Source organism: Protopterus annectens, chromosome 2.part1 (genome assembly GCF_019279795.1).
Source record: "Protopterus annectens isolate FY-2018-M chromosome 2.part1, PAN1.0, whole genome shotgun sequence".
NCBI classification, from domain to species: Eukaryota; Metazoa; Chordata; order Ceratodontiformes; family Protopteridae; genus Protopterus; species Protopterus annectens.
In genome coordinates, this window is record NC_056729.1 from 1,843,693,289 (window position 1) to 1,843,710,336 (window position 17,048).

The following is a 17,048-nucleotide window of genomic DNA, read 5'->3' on the forward strand; positions in this document are numbered from 1 at the left end:
TGAGTGGAGGAGCTCCCTGGTCGGCCTCAGTAAGAAGCTGCTATCCCTGATAAAATCCTCCAAAGCTAGTTACAAAAACAAAATCGCCACTGATTCTAAAGACAGCCACAAAGCATTCTATAGCTATGTCAAGAATTTCAATGGCAACACTCAGATCTGCTCTGAGTTACAGCACAATGGCACTAAATATACAAACCCAACTGATATTGCCAACATCCTGGCAGATAGGTTCAGTGCTAACTTTACCCCCCTCTCACCCCCTAAAAAGCCCATCTCTATACCGGAAGAATGCAAAGTTCCTGTAATCATGGCTGCACAGGTAAAAACCACACTCTTCAAAGCCAAGAACACAGCATCCATAGGACCTGACAACATCCCAGGCTGCATTCTACATGAACTACAGAATGAACTGGCATCCCACCTAAGTACCATGTTCAATCATAGCCTCACCTCAGGTTTTGTGCCTGCTGAATGGTGCACAGCAATGGTTATCCCACTCCACAAGGGGGGAGCCACCACAGACCCCGGGAACTACTGCCCCATTAGCTTGACAAGCCTGGTCTGTAAGGCCATGGAACGTATCATCATGGAACTTATAAACAAAGACATTGGTAATCTCCAAACTCTGGATCCCACCCAGTTCAGGTTTTTAAAAGGCAGATCATGTCTCCTAAACCTGATAGACTTCTTTGAAGCAGTCACCAAAGCCATAGACAAGGATAAGGTGGTTCACACAGCCTATCTAGATCTTGCCAAGGCTTTTGACACCATCCTTCACTCTGGAATTATAAATAAACTCACTAAACTAGGTATAAATCCCTATGTCACAGGATGGGTTGCCAACTGGCTCACTGACAGAACCCACACTGTGAAAGTAGCAGACTCCAAATCCAACTTCAGACCGGTGACAAGTGAAGTACCACAGGGTTCAGTCTTGGGTCCTCTCCTGTTTGGTATCTACTTCTCTGAAGTATAGGCTAACACAGAAGGTCTTTGGCTAATGAAGTTCGCAGATTACTGCAAACTAGGAGCCATAATCGAAACTCCTAATGATGTGGACATCCTACAAAAGGGTCTCACTGAGACAGATGCCTTGTGTCAAAGCAATGGCCTCAAGCTCAATGCCAAAAAGTGCATTGTCATCCCCTTTGGTAAAAACTCTGTACCCATGAACTACAACATAGGTGGTAGTATACTTAACACCGAAAGTGTGATAAGAGACCTTGGGACACAGGTGGACAGTAGTCTCTCCTTTGATAATCACATCACCACAGTAGTCAGGAAATCCTTCTATGTGGCACACCTCATCACAAAGGTTTCTCATCCAGAAAAAAAGAGGTCATTGTTCCCCTCTACTCATCACTCATTAGACCCATTATAGAGTACAATGCCCCTTTTTGTATGTACCTCACAAGACATCTACAACAACTGGAAAGGCCACAGAAATACCTCACAAAGAGGATTACCGGCCTCAAACAGATGTCCTATGCAGACTGTCTCAAAAAACTCCAGCTTTACTCTGTCGCATATCACCTACTCAGAGGTGATCTCTGCCTAACATACAAAGCTATGTCAAGCCCAGAGCTGTTGGACATGCTCCACTTAAAGAAATCCCAATCCCTCTGAGCTACATGCTCTAGGGACCTAAACCTTGTCCCCACAATAAACAGAACATGCCGGAGGGATAGATTCCTGTCACCAGAGACTTCCCATACTCTGGAATAAACTGCCTATCTATATCAAACAAAGCTCCTCATTAGCACTCTTCAAGAAAAATCTTGATGATTGGATGTGAAATAGGAAATTCACCCCGGGAGTCACCTCTGTGGCTCTGCTGGATAGTGGCACAGGAAAATAATTTTCTTGGGTGGCAAAAGCCAGGGTACCTTTTTGGCTGGGCTTGTATAGGCCCCAGGGCCGATAGCCTAATACCTACCTATGAACCTATGAACCATGCACTTCAAACTTGGTATCTCAGTATTTGTTCACAAATATGTCAACTACAGTGCAAAAATAAATAACAAATGTTTTCTTATATACATACACATCTTTATAACGACAATACACATTCATATTTTTCAATATTTGTAGTAATGTAGTGAGCTGTTTGCAAATAGTATGCAAACCTGTCTTTTAGGTATACCTGCATATTGGAAACACAACAGAAAATGCTACACTCTACACACTCATCAGTGTGGTAACATGAAGATCTTTAATATCTTGACAGTTGTACATGGCTAGGTATCCATTTCAGATAGGCCTCCCAACATCTTCTATTCAACATTCAATGATGATGTCATCCACTATAAATTGTCCTGTACCATCATAAAAGTCAGATTTCTGCTGTGACACTTGCATGAAGTACTGAATTCTCTGATCTGTGTAATTAGTTATGTATGGGTTCTAATCTCACTCCAGTCAACTGGTGTGTGTGTGTATATATATATGTGTGTGTGTGTGTGTGTGTGTGTGTGTGTGTGTGTGTGTGTGTGTGTGTGTGTGTGTGTGTGTGTGTGTGTGTATATATATATATGTGTGTGTGTGTGTGTGTGTGTGTGTGTGTGTGTGTGTGTGTGTGTGTTTGTGTGCATGCATGTGTGTGTGTGTGTGTGTCTATTTAGAAGAGCAGAATTGTGTATTCTGCGGTCACCACTTCAATCCCATGGAATACCATTATTTCTACAGTTGAACATGCTTACAAATCCATTTCATCCAGACCTCCCAACATCTTCTCTCAAACATCAAATGATGATGATGATGTCATCCACTATAAATTGTTCTGCAGCCTTGTAAAAGTCAGACTTGTGCCATGGTACTTGCATAAAGTACTGAATTCTTTAATCCATGTACTTAGGTAGGGGTTCTAATATCACTGCAGTCAACTGGTGTGTATGTGTGTTTGTGCAATTTCTTGACATTAGAGAGAGCATTTCACACTAGCATGTTGGGATAATGCTATTACCATCTTCCTCTCACCAGACACTGCTGATGTCATCATCTATAGTTGTCTCTCAAGCAAGTTCTGTGAATGTCACAGGCTAGGTTAAGATCCCTAGAGCAAGTGACTCTTGTGCCATTAGATTTGTGAGTGTGTATCATTTCTATCAGGGCAGAGTCAGAGACTGGCCTGTAGGCCAGGCACAAGTCAACTCATCCTATGCAATATAGAGTACAGTGACAAGGCTTACAGTCTATCCACGTACATCATGGCATGGTTTGTAGGCCTTGTATTTTCTTGGTGAGAAACCCCTGTGGTGTTTGTAGCTGCTGCAGGTGTTTGGTGAAGTACATGCAAAAGGGAGAATTGTACTCTATTAGTGTTCTGATGAGAGTTGAGTACAGTGGTGTTATAACATCCTCAGACCCTGATATGATGGCCTGACTTAAGAAGTGCACAATGTCAAAGGCTTTCCTTACAACTGTGGAAACTTGGTTGTAGTTCAAATTGTTATCTACCTGCATTCCCAGGACTTCCACCACTGGGTTTGAGCTTGTGAGTGTTGTCAATGCTATAATTAGCAGGGAATTCCACTTTGCAAAAGGCAAAAATAATGGCACTTTTTTGGATTTATTTTAAGAATGTGTGGCTTTAACACCAATCATTTTTCAGTGTTAACCCTTTCTGCAATATGTTTACATCATTGGTAACCTCAATGCTTACACCCAATTTGCAATCATCAGCAAACATGGTAAGCCAAAGGCCCTATACTTTAGGCTGGGCTTCTGAGAAATAGATTCCAAACAGTAAACGGACTAGTACAAATCCTTGAGGTACACCACTGGTGACAACTGTACTGCTAGAGGTTGAGTCATCAACTTTGACAGTAGGTGTTCTGTTGGTGAAATAATTGGCAAATCATCTAGTGATGTAAGGGTTAATCCCCAGTTGGGAGAGTTTCTCAATGATACCTGACTGGGGGATTGTGTCAAAAGCCTTGGCCAAATCAAGATATATACTGCCTTACCTTCATCCAGGGCTTTGATAACTTTGTTGAAGAAGTCTACTAGGTTTAATAAGCATGATCTATCATTAACAAGCCAAATTGGGTTGGGTCTAGAGTTTGAAGGTCACCTATAACCCTGTTGATAAGATCCATGATGATTCTTTCCATGGCCTTGCAGATGAGACTAGTTAGATGTATAGGTCTATAGTTGCCAGGGTTGGTTGATGCCCCCCCCCCCTTTGTGCAAGGGGATTACTGCTGCTGTTTTCCACTCCACTGGAACAAATCCATTTCTCAGGCTGTAGTTAAAGAGGACACTAATTTGGCCTGCTAGGTCCTGTTTTAGATTGCTTAGTAAGCAACCTGATATGTTATCTTATACCATTGAAGTTTTTAGCCTCAGACAGCATAGATATGACCTGATGTTTAGAGATACTAGGCAGAGGATTAGTGTCAGGTATGTTTTTGGGTATAGCTGATGGGGCCAGGGGGTTGAAATTTGCACCAAATCTGTCAGCTAGCAGGTTGTCCATTTCCTCTGGTGCAACTTCATGTTTAGACTCCTTGCATTAAACAGGAGAAGTTTGGGTTTGCCTCCAGTGGATGTTGTTATGTCAGAAATTTTGCTGCTCTCATATTGCCTAATAAAGGCACTATGGAGGCAAAAAGTGCCTTTGCTCGTATCTGACAACCTAAAGGGCACAGGTTCAGACCATCTCTGGTAAAGCAGCATAGCTTGTCAACCATGTAAGCTCAGGCTAACAGATACTGGATCCCCCCTGGATTGACACCAGAAGCTAAGCCAATTGTTGAAGTCCATCAAATCTGTTTATATAGTGGCACCATTCTGGGTGAAGGGAGAATGCTGCTTAGGGCTAGGGTCATACCTGCCTGGGACACATAATCTGACAGTTCAGTCATGTGTCTCTTCATATAGTCCAGAGCGGTACATTAAAAAAAAATAAATGCACAACCCAATGATAATGTAGAAATCACACCCCTATGAGCAGACGGAGTGGTATGTGAACTATGTACCAAGGTAGATGGTGTGTGGAACGTCTACCAACATGTGGCCACAGTGGTGACTATTCCCTTGTATGTAACACAACTACTGAGTATGTGAAGGGCATCCACATCAAAGGCCATAACACTTCCATAGTTCCCAGTCTTCATCACACCAATAACTGACCACAATGCACCCGTCTTCATGTACCTCCCTACATGCAATAACTGACCACAATGCACCCGTCTTCATGTACCTCCCTACACGCAATAACTGACCACAATGCACCCGTCTTCATTTACCTCCCTACACGCAATAACTGACCACAATGCACCCATCTTCATGTACCTCCCTACACGCAATAACTGACCACAATGCACCCGTCTTCATGTACCTCCCTACACATATTCCAGTCATGTGTAACTAAAATGTACCACCTTTTCCACACTGAGCTCCCCCCATATCTTATTGGCCATACCTAGGTATTCGTTCTGCTGCATAAACATTACTGTCTGATGGTGAAGAACACCCATCAAGGTGTTATACCAGATGCTTGTGTGACTCCTGTTCTGGTGTTATACCAGATGCATGTGTGACTCCTGATCTGGTGATGCACACAGTCACACAATATGTACATAGCTGTTTGACAACATTGATGGCATGGGTGACATTCATGACAGTGTGAATTGTGCTCTCTCTCTCTCTCTCTCTATATATATATATATATATATATATATATATATATATATATATATATATATATGCCATGCACAATTGTCAACTAGCCTGGTTTGAGCATAATGTCACATACAGGTATATGTTACAGTATCAGCACAATGTGCTTGATTACCCTCATAGATTGCTAACATGTCACAATAGTTGTACAAGTGTGTTCATGCAGAACCATCTATTATCACTCACTATTACATATGTTAGAGACATGGGATTACTGTCGGTATTATTCTGATATTGACCATGATTTTGTGTGCTTCTGTTTACTGTTGTCCATGAGAATGTTACTATGTGTCCTACTTGGTTGAGACCTCTGCTGACATTACAGTCATATTCAAGAAACCCATTTTGCGCAGCTTTACAATATGCGTAACCCCTATTGTATATAACATCCCTGATAGATGCCCTCTCCACTGTTCATGTCAGGATGCTTATATCACAAAGACATCTTCTCCATTGTTATTTCACCTTGTGTGACAGTCAAATGATATATCATTTCACTATGCAGTCCCTACTGTATCATGTCAATTTGTGATTAGTGTTGCTGCTACAACTCTCTTTATTTACATGCCCTCATCTGCCATACATTAAGATGTTTCATCTGTTTTATTTTCCTTTCTTCATTCCTACAATTCATCTGTGTGTCCCTATTCAATACACGTGCTTTCCCTGACTGTTTATTTTAAATGGCAGTTCATGTACCATTACAGATCATTTTCACAATTTTGTACATTATGGCTGAAATGGGATTCCACAATACTCTGTACTGTATACACTGCCATGTTATGTTTTTGGACTATATACATTGCTATATTATTAACCCTAATAATCATTGTGGCATTCACCGCAATCGCTCAGACCTAGTTTGCCCATAGGTAAGCAGGTCTACATGTCCACTGCTGTCCATGTTGTTTTACATGGTTTCGTGGCCAGCAACACTGTTGCTAGACAACAAAACCATGCTTGTTTATGTTTAAACGTGGTGTGTGGTATGAATATGTAGTTAGCACTGCTGCTCACTGCACAGACACGTAAACTCCATGTAGGCTTCACACAAAGCCTACACGTAGTTTATTGAATCCCCAGATATGTCTATGTAAATAAGCTATTCAATAAAACATATCAAAAGAGATCTGACTACAGATTAAAAGGGGGCCACCATTTTTTATGGCTCTAAAAGGGTTAGAGGGCCTTTGTGGGGCATATGGTAAACAGGGATTAATGTGACAAAAGGAATAATGGGATGACAGATAAGTTGACTTTCAAGGATGTGGGTTTTAAAAACTATTAAACAAATGAAGAAAGTTAAGGCTGCCAGAGAGAGTGAGAGAGAGAGAGAATGAGTCGCTTGCAGAATTTTACCAACCATTGTTGGAACAGGTGGGCAGCTCCCTTTAGTGTTACTCACTGGTGCACATATGATAAAGCTTTTACAGGGGATGTTGTCAAGGGCAGCAGCACTGTCAGCTGATGGGAGAAAAGTGCTTTTCTTATGGTAAATTGCTGGGGATTTCAATCGAGCAATAATGCCAAACAGGTTTCATAGTTCTTGCTACTCAGAAAATGCACATTGATGCAAATTGTTGTGTTATTAACTTTTTAAGTGAAATAGAGTAATATATATATAAACTGTCAGTGCTTTGAGGCATTTTCTCCCATTATTTTTGGCTTTGCCAAGACTTCTTGAGCAAAGAAGGTGCAAGGTATGGCTGATACCATTCAAGAAATCTTAAAAACATAGGATGATTCTTGTTGGAAAGTGCTTTCCTTCTGGAGAGTATGGAAACAGATAAGGCAAATGTGTAGTTAATATATTGCCATTTATAAAGAATGCATTTATTTCTGTAGTATGGGACTTTGATTTGCAGATTTCAGAGGAAATGGGAATGGGGGTGCACACACTGATCCCCAGATATGTCTTCACTATTCTACATAGACATGCACATAGACACAGACATACAGACACACACACACACACACACACACACACACACACACACACACACACACACACACACACACACATGCCAGATGCCCCACAACCAAAACGTGAGTCAGATTTGAGGGAGTGAACTTTCAGTGGTTTGAACTTGTAGTTTTATAACAGTGCTATACATTTCCAGTCACATTTCCGATTTTTTATTGCATTCATTATCAATTCTTCTTTGAGAAATTGGAAAGCTTATTGAAACAGTTTGTTATTTTCATCTGAAGCCATAGCTAGTAGATGGGGCATTAAGAAACATTATTTACATGAAGAATATACAAGAAACACTTTTTACACATTCAAGTTATACTGTTCCAAAGTATACCCCATTTTATATCTGGACTGTATACTGCGGAGGACAGACATAAGGAAGGCTGTAATATTTTTCTTGAACATAAGCGTGACCTGATATTTTCACACTGATGCTGGAGTCACATATAACATCCCACTCACTGATGCTGGAGTCACATATAACATCCCACCCACTGATGCTGGATTCACAGATAACATCCCACTCACTGATGCTGGAGTCACAGATAACATCCCACTCACTGATGCTGGAGTCACATATAACATCCCACTCACTGATGCTGGAGTCACAGATAACATCCCACTCACTGATGCTGGAGTCGCATATAACATCCCACTCACTGATGCTGGAGTCATAGATAACATCCCACTCACTGCGTATGTCTGCAGTTTTTCTGCATTAAGCAATGCTGTTTTTTTCAAACGATGACTTCTTTGAAATGCATTCTTGTATTTATATTTATATTAAAGTAATTCTGTTGAAGTCATGTTGTTGATTATATTTTACCTCATAGCATCCCTAAACTTTAGTCAGAGATGGGAGCATGGACCTCTAGGCTCGATTTGTCAGTCTTTTAGAATTAATATTTAATAATGCATGCATGACTACAAGCGTGCATTTTTCATTTTATATGTAACCAGGACAGTTAACATTGTTACTGTGCATTGTGATTTTTGTTGTGTAAAGCTTAATTAATTAATTAATTTATTTATTTATTTTTCCCACCATCTCAGAACTCTTGCCTAATGATCAAAGTTCGGGACTATTTATACACTTTGGAAAATATTACTCCGCTACCATGCAGAAAACGTCCGGGGATAGTCGGTCTTGGCAAGACAATCAGGCGTCTGTACAACATGATCAACAAATCGTGTTACAGGGTAAACACTGCATGAGAGTTATTGCTGATGTTTACAAGATTAACCTGTGGCCCTGAGTTTGGTATTTGCAATTAACTGTCATTTGTTTTTAAAATTACAGGATTTGGCATATTTGTCTGATGACTGTGATGCCTTGGAAAATCCAACCCCAAGCCCAGCTCCAACAGAAATCTCTGAACAAATGTTGAATTAATAGCCAGTTCTCAAAGCTTTCCTTAACTGACTGATTGTGGGTCACTGCTTTGTGTTTTGTGACTGTTGAAATGTATGAGGAACACACAGTTCATTTTTCTACATTAGGAGAACTGACTAGTTTACATGAATCCAGAGAACAGACAGCCTGCTGTGGCAGGAAACTAATTAAATATTTTATACCAGAAAGACTTCTGTTTGATTTAGAATAAGAGTGCCTTGTATTCCTTAAATGCTTGCCTGCACTGATATTTTATCAGCAATAAAATGATATATTACACAATGTGCTATGCATGTACTTGCAGATGCAAAACATATACCTGTGTTTTTGTATTATTGCAGTTTCAGATTGCATTCTATTTTTCTAACTGTATACAATAAAATAATTGTAATACTAACATGCTGGTCTCCATGGCAGTTGACAGATTTTTCTGTTATTCGTGAATGAATATTGAAGTCTATTCTAGAAAACAGTGGCAGTTAACTTAGCACTAATTTGTAAACCAATGAACCTATAAACCTAAGGATGTGATGTTGACAACAGAGATGACACCCACAGTAGCGCTGAGAACTGCATTTACTATTTTGTCCAACCTGTTTGTTCTAGTTTGCTAGACATTATGATGGCTCTTTCTCACATAATGAGGATCCTCAGTCAATGTGTACAAAAAGGGACACAGACCTTAGGTAGTTGTAAGTCTCCGTAGGAATAATGATTTACCTTAAAAGTGCAGGTATTTACCTAGGCCACAAAGCAGCCATAACATTCTTAAGGGTTACATGCGAACACAACTTGTAAACGTAACTGTTGCAATCATGCTACAGAGGCTGTAGATCATACACAGAGGAACAGATGAGTACATCCGTATCTTTTTAATCACTTCCTTCACTCCTTTTTTCTCTTTTTTACTCTACTCGTTGCTTCTTCTCTTTCTCATGCCCCCACCCCCACCCCCACCCTGCAACTTCCTGGACTTCTAGACATAACTAAGGCCTGTATGAAGCAGATCACTGTTTGCTGTTTTGCTAAGTTTATACCGTATACTACTTGCCAGTTTCCCACCCCTACCCCCTGTATAAAGAACTACCTCTTGCTTCCATCCTAAACTATCTGTGCAGTTTCATAGTCTTTACTCCATGTTTTGCATGTCCAATAATAAACATCCCTGCTATCTGCAAATCCTCACAATGTATCATATGAAAGTATATTTACTATATCCCCTGGGGCTTATGGTGTTTGATAGACTGCAAACATGTTAAGATCACAATACATTGAACTCAACTGGTTGAAAGTCTGTTTGACTGTGACCCCAATCAGTGAAACCACAATTAATAAAAGAAACAAATAAATAAACATACAGATGGAAAGTACCTTAAAAGCAGCATTTGAAGGAGGGCAAACCCCCATCACCCCACACCCTCTTTACTTAAGCATGCTAGTTTCACAGACACACAATCATGAAGAAAAGAGGAAATATCTCAAGGAGTGAATCGGAGCTGATGGATGAACGGAAACCACAGCAGCAGAGGGATTATCTGTAGGTAACATGAATTACTGTCATTGCAATAATCCAAAGAATTACATTTATGCAGTTCTAAATATTTGTGCCTGTCTAAGCCAGCTGTATGGGTAAGTAAGACACATTTTACAAAATTAAATTTTAAACAAAGGAATATTTGGATTAAATGTTTTCAACTATTTTTTCAGTGATTTGTAACTAAACAATTCTTTCTTTCTTTCTTCCTTTCTTTTTTCTCTTCTTCTTTATATTTTGGAAAACTTAACTATTGCAACTAAGTGACCACACCTCTGTGTTACAGTCTTTTTAGTACAGCACTGTAAGCTTGCAATAATCACATTTCTGCTATAGTCTGCTTGTAAGCTATCATACTCGTGTGTTGCTAAGTAATGTTTGGATTTCTAACAGATATTTTTCTAATACATCCATGATGAGCGTGAAAATGGTTCTAGGGGATCAGCGCCCTATCCTGGTTAACAATGAATAAAAGTAATACATTTTGGGAACTTCTGGATTGCTTATCCCTCCTTTTCATTAAAAGGATTTCATATAGCCTACCCTGGAAGTTCCCATGTGTCTGCTAAAATCACTGCTTTTGACCACCTGTAAGTAGAACTCAGGGACTTTTCACAGTGACAGACAGAGGTAAGTTGCTAAGTGCTGAAATGTACAGAACGACAGAGGCATGAACCTGATGACTTTTCTGGATTATGTCAGGTAATCATGAACAGCAGATGGGTAAGAGGAATGCCAGGTGTCCTTGGTGAAAGAGAGTTTGCTGGCTAGGATCAAAAGAGAGCTGACATCCCAGAAGGTGCTGTAAAATTGGTGTAGAGAGCTTGATTTGTGATTCCTAGATTCCTAATTGCTGCAGATTTCCAGAGATGCATTATTCAAAGCTAATGCTGCAACACATACATTTACAGTAGTTATGACTCTCTGTAAGGAGACACACAGCAATATAGTAATAATGGCAATATAGGTTCATAGGTTCATAGGCTGATACTAGGCTATCTGCCCTAGGGCATTTATAAGCCTAGCCAGAGTGTGTTTGGCTTTCGCCACCCTTTTAGATTAGTTGACTGTGCCTCTGTATAGTAGGTCACAGAAGATAGCCCTTTTAAGGTTAGTTTACTGTGCCTCTGCCTAGTAGGGACACAGAAGTGATCCCAGGGGTAAACCTATGATCTCCCATCCACTTGTCAAGATTTCTCTTGAAGAGGGTCATTGAGGGGCTCTGCCTAACATGGATTGGGATTTTGTTCCAGAGTGAGGGGTGCCTATGGGATATGAATCTGTCCCTCCAGCATGTCCTATTACTTTGGTAAAACTGTGGTTTTCCTATGACAGTATCCTACGGATGTATATGAGGATCTCAGTTTGATCCCATATCATAACAGGATCCTGCAAAGACTGATATGGGAATCTTGGCTTGATCTCATGTCATGACATAATCCTGCAGCGAGAGATTATTTTCTCAGCTTGATCCCACATCATGACAGGATCCTGTTTTGATTTACATGGGGATATCAATCTGATCTCATATCATTACGGTATCCTGCACAGATGGACACAGTGATATCAGCCTATTCCCTTGTCATGACAGGATCCTGTTTTGATGGACATTGGGATATCAATCTGATCTCATATCATTACAGTATCCTGCACAGATGGACACAGTGATATCAGCATATTCCCATATCATGACCGTATCCTGTTTTGATGGACATTGGGATATCAATCTGATCTCATATCATTACGGTATCCTGCAGAGATGGACACAGTGGTATCAGCCTATTCCCATATCATGACAGTATCCTGTTTTGATGGATGTGGGGATATCAGTCTGATCTCATATCATTACGGTATCCTGCACAGATGGACACAGTGATATCAGCCTATTCCCATATCATGACAGGATCATGCAAAGGTAGACATAAAGATCGCAGGCTGATCCCATATTGTGAGAGGATCCAGTAGAGATGGACAAAGGGATTTCAGCCTGATCCCATACCATGACAAGGATCATGTAAATGTGGACATAGGGAATGTCAACCTGATCCCATATCATAAGACAATCCTGTAGAGATGGATGTGGTGATCTCAGCCTCATTCCATATCATTACACGAATCTGCAGACATGAACTTGGGAATCTCATTCTGATCTCAATACCTCTCAACTGTCTAGATTTTCACAGAATGTCCATATTTTTGCCTCATATTTTGATTTGTTCCTCATAAAATGTGTGGTTTTTCTGGCAAATCACTGAGGATTGATGTCAATATATAATGATATACATTTGAGTTTCAGACTTCATATCCTTCAGAAAAATGATTGATAACACAAAACCTGCTATTTTAGGGACTTTCTAAGTTTATAGTCTGGCAGTCTGACTTGGAGTCTGCTACTTTCACATTGTGGGTTCTATCTGTGAGCCAGTTTGCAACCCACCTAGTGATATAGGGGTTGAGGGCTAGCTTAGTGAGTTTTTCTATGATTCCTGAGTGGGGAATGGTATCAAAGGCCTTGGCCAGATTAAGGTAGTCTGTATGAACCATCTCGCCTTCATCCACAGCTCTGGTGACTGACTCAGAGAAGTTGACCCAGTTGAGCAGGCATACTCTACACTTCACAAAACCAAACTGTGTAGGATTCAGAGTTTGGACATTCCCTATATCCTTGTTTATTAAGTCCATGATGATGCGTTCCATAGCTTTGCATATCAGACTCATCAGGCTAATGGGGCGATGGTTCACAGGGTTTGTAGTCGCTCCTCCTTTGTGGCGAGGGATGACTGCAGCAGTGCACCATTTGGTAGGGACAAATCCTGAGGTGAGGCTGTAATTGAACAGGGCACACAGGTGAGGTGCCAGTTCACTCTGTAATTCATGTAGAACACAGCCAGGGATATTGTCAGGTCACATAGAAGCTGTATTCATGGCCTTGGACAGTGCTGTTTTAACCTGTGCAGCAGTAATACTGGGTACCTGGTAATCTACTGGTATTGTGACTGGTCCCTTGGAGGGAGGGGTAAAGTTGGCACTGAATCTGTTGGTCAGTATATTGACAATATCTGTTGGCTCGGTATAGGAGGTACCATTGTGCAGTAGGTCAGAACAAATCTGGGTATTGCCATGGAGATTCTTTACATAACTGTAGAAGGCTGTGTGGTTGTCTTTACTATCTGCTGCATTTCTATTTTAATAGCTAGCTTTAGAGGATTTGATGAGGGATCTCAACTTTTTGTTGAGGCTGATAAGGGAGTTTTTCCAGTCTTGGGACTTCACCTTATTCCACATCAGTTTCCTCCTTCGTACCCCGGCCCAGCAATCAAGGAGCCTCATTCCTCACCACTAACACCAGTGAGGGGCATCTCATATAGGAGGAAATGATAAAAAATACACACAGTAAAGTGCAATTTCCCTTAAGAGCACACAGAGATCACAGTCAGTCCGGGGCTGGTCTCTCCCTTGCTCTCCAGGTCTCCAATAAGACTCCCCACTGGCACAGCTATAGAGTCCAGATCTCAGCCTAGTGGGGAAGCTAAAACCTCCAGCACCCTCTCTACCCAACAGGTGCTTTGTGCCCCTTCCCAAGTAGCTGGCACATACACAGACACACAATTTGAGAAGAGTTTATACAACCACACAGACATTCCTGGAAAAGGCTGGCACAGGATCTCCATCTGTGCCCCTTTTTCCCAGACTATACGGTAGTATCAGCTACCACCACCCACTAATATTTATCAGCTACTCAAAGGCTCTTAAAAGGGTGTCCAATTATTACTGCACAATATTATTATCCAATTGGTAAGTGTGACTAAACAGTCAAGGCTTATTAGAGTGACTTGGTACAAAATTACTATATACATGCAATCTACTCTACAGCTTAAATTATATCTACACAAAACAGCCACAGTTAAAAGGGTTTAAAAATATTTAATAATAAATAATTAAAAACACAAGATAATACGTTTTACTACACAGTGCTAGTCAAGAGTTCAGAGATCACAGAGAAATAGTTAAAATAATTCAGCAGTACAGTTCTGACATCACAGAAAAACACTTAGTCTAATCTTTCTAGTTTCTAGCAATTTCTAAGAGAAAATACAAGTCTAAGATAAAATTACATATAGAGCAAAGGCAGTGCTGATGAGTGGGATGGTCAAGACAAAAATGCTTAATGCTCTGTGATTCTCTCTGTTTTTAAAATCACATTCCTGGTTCACATTACATCATTCTTCACACTTCCCTGGGTTCCCAGGCTAACAGAAACTACATTTACATTCTTAACATCTCATTTTGTTATCTTGCAGCTGGTCAGGAAGCAGAGCAATAAAAATACATTTGCATGTTTAAATCTAGCAATTTAACTCTTGGTTAAAACAACAGAAAAAATATCTTCATTTAGACATTTCTGCACCATGTTTAGATCAAAGCGTCACAACATGCTTTACTTGGTCAGCTTTTTGCCAGCAGAGTGCACTGTTGTTACATTTTTTTCAGTTCCACATGTAACACTATTTTTACCATTTAAGACACAAGCCTGTGGTTTACATTAATATTTACAAATGACAGAATTATCTGCAAAATTATATCTGGCTAGGCTGGCAGCCTTCACATTCCACTACCCTTCCCCTATTGTTACACATCACCCCCCCCCCTTGGAAAATTCAAACTAGATTTTCAAGTGACCCCTGAGAAATGCTGCTTGAGTGGGTTAGGTCTATCTCAGTATACCTTACCCCATTCCCTGTCTTGAGAGCCCATCTGCATTGGCATTGCAAATCACACTGCGGTGCTGCATGGACAAATCATATGCTTGCAACCACCAGGCTCCATCTTAGCAACTTGGCATTTTGCTGGCTGGCTCTGTTTAATCATGTTAGGGGGTTGTGATCTGTTATAACAGTGAATTTCCTTCCATACAGATAAGGCTGAAGTTTCTGCAGTGCCCACACTATGGCTAGACATTCATTTTCTACAGCTGCATAGCTTTCCTCCCTGGGTTGGATCCTACGACTGAGATAAATCACTGGGTGCTCTTCGACCTCTGAAGAAATCTGGCTAAATACAGCCCCCAGCCCATGGTTCAAAGCATCCACCTGCACAACAAGTTCTTTGCTGTAATTTGGACTGGCTAACACAGGTGGTCCTGCCAAAGCTTCTTTAAGCTTCTGGAATGCCTGCTCACATGCTGGAGTCCACACTTCCTTATCTGGCCTGTTCTTCCTTGTCAGATCTGTGAGGGGAGCAGCTATGGTACTATAACTAGGGACAAACTTTCCGTAGTTCCCTGCTGTCCCTAAAAACGCCCTCACCTGATTTTTAGTAACAGGTGCAGGCCATGCCTGAATGGCTTCCACTTTGGCAGGTTCTGGTCTTATCTTACCACTCCCCACTCTATGTCCTAGGTACGAGACCTCTGCCATACCTACCTGACATTTGCTTAGCTTAATGGTCAACCCTGCCCTCTGTAGTCTGCCCAGCACCTTCTGGACATGCTGAAGGTGCTCCGGCCAGGAATGGCTGTAGATAGCAATATCATCCATGTAAACAAGAGCAAACCCTCCTGCTAGGATATGATCTACTAGCCTCTGGAAAGTCACTGGGGCATTCTTCATCCCGAAGGGCATCTTTGTGAACTCATACAAGCCGAAAGGAGTCATGAAGGCTGACTTATCTCAAGCAATGGGAGTCAAGGGCATTGGCCAATAACCCTTGGTAAGATCAATGGTTGTAAGATACTTAGTCCCACCCAGCTGCTCTAGGGCCTCATATGTCCTAGGCATGGGGTAAGCATCTGACTCTGTGTGACTATTTAATTTCCTATAGTCCACACAGAACCTGGTGCTGCCATCCTTCTTTGGCACCAGCACCACTGGGGAGACCCAGGGACTGTTGGACTATTGAATCACCCCTAGTTCCAACATTTCCTGTACCTCCTCCCTCAGAGTCTGTTTGACTCTCTCAAGCATTCTATAAGGGGCCTGCCTAATAAGCCTTTGGGGTCCTATATCCACCTGGTGCTGCCACAGGTGGGTACACCCTGGTTTCCCAGTGAGCATGTCCCCAAATTCCTGCAGCACTGCTCGGATTTCTCGAACCTGGGTAAGAGATAGATGCTGGGACATTGCTACCCCTTCCACTGAGGTGTCAGCCCGAGCCTCACTGAGGAGATCAGTCCCCAGATCTCCCTCAGACTCCTCCTGCAATCAACTGCAATTGCTCAGCACAAGGGCCTCCCTATCATGGTAAGGTTTCATCATATTAACAAGGTACATTTTGTGCCCCTGCCTTCTGCCTAGCAGTTCCACCATGTAGTTAACATCACTTACCTTTCTTACCACCTTGTAGGGTCCCTCCCAAGCTCCTTACAGCTTGTGTCTGACAGGAATGAGAACCGTTACCTGCTGCCCCACAGCATGCTCTCTAGCTCGGGCATTCCTGTCATACCACACCTTTTTCTGTTGTTGGGC

At 41.4% G+C, this 17,048-nt stretch overlaps 1 protein-coding gene across 1 annotated transcript in view; it reads left to right on the forward strand.

Annotated features, from left to right (window-relative positions):
- CYTL1 (cytokine like 1) overlaps nucleotides 1-9,447 on the forward strand; it is a 98,020-nt gene extending 88,573 nt beyond the window's left edge. Inside the window, exons 3-4 of the mRNA XM_044063415.1 lie at nucleotides 8,711-8,857; nucleotides 8,958-9,447. Coding sequence (XP_043919350.1) covers nucleotides 8,711-8,857; nucleotides 8,958-9,050 — 240 coding nt within the window. The 3' untranslated portion in view covers nucleotides 9,051-9,447. The remainder of the gene's footprint in view (nucleotides 1-8,710; nucleotides 8,858-8,957) is intronic.
- The last annotated feature ends 7,601 nt before the right edge of the window (nucleotides 9,448-17,048 follow it).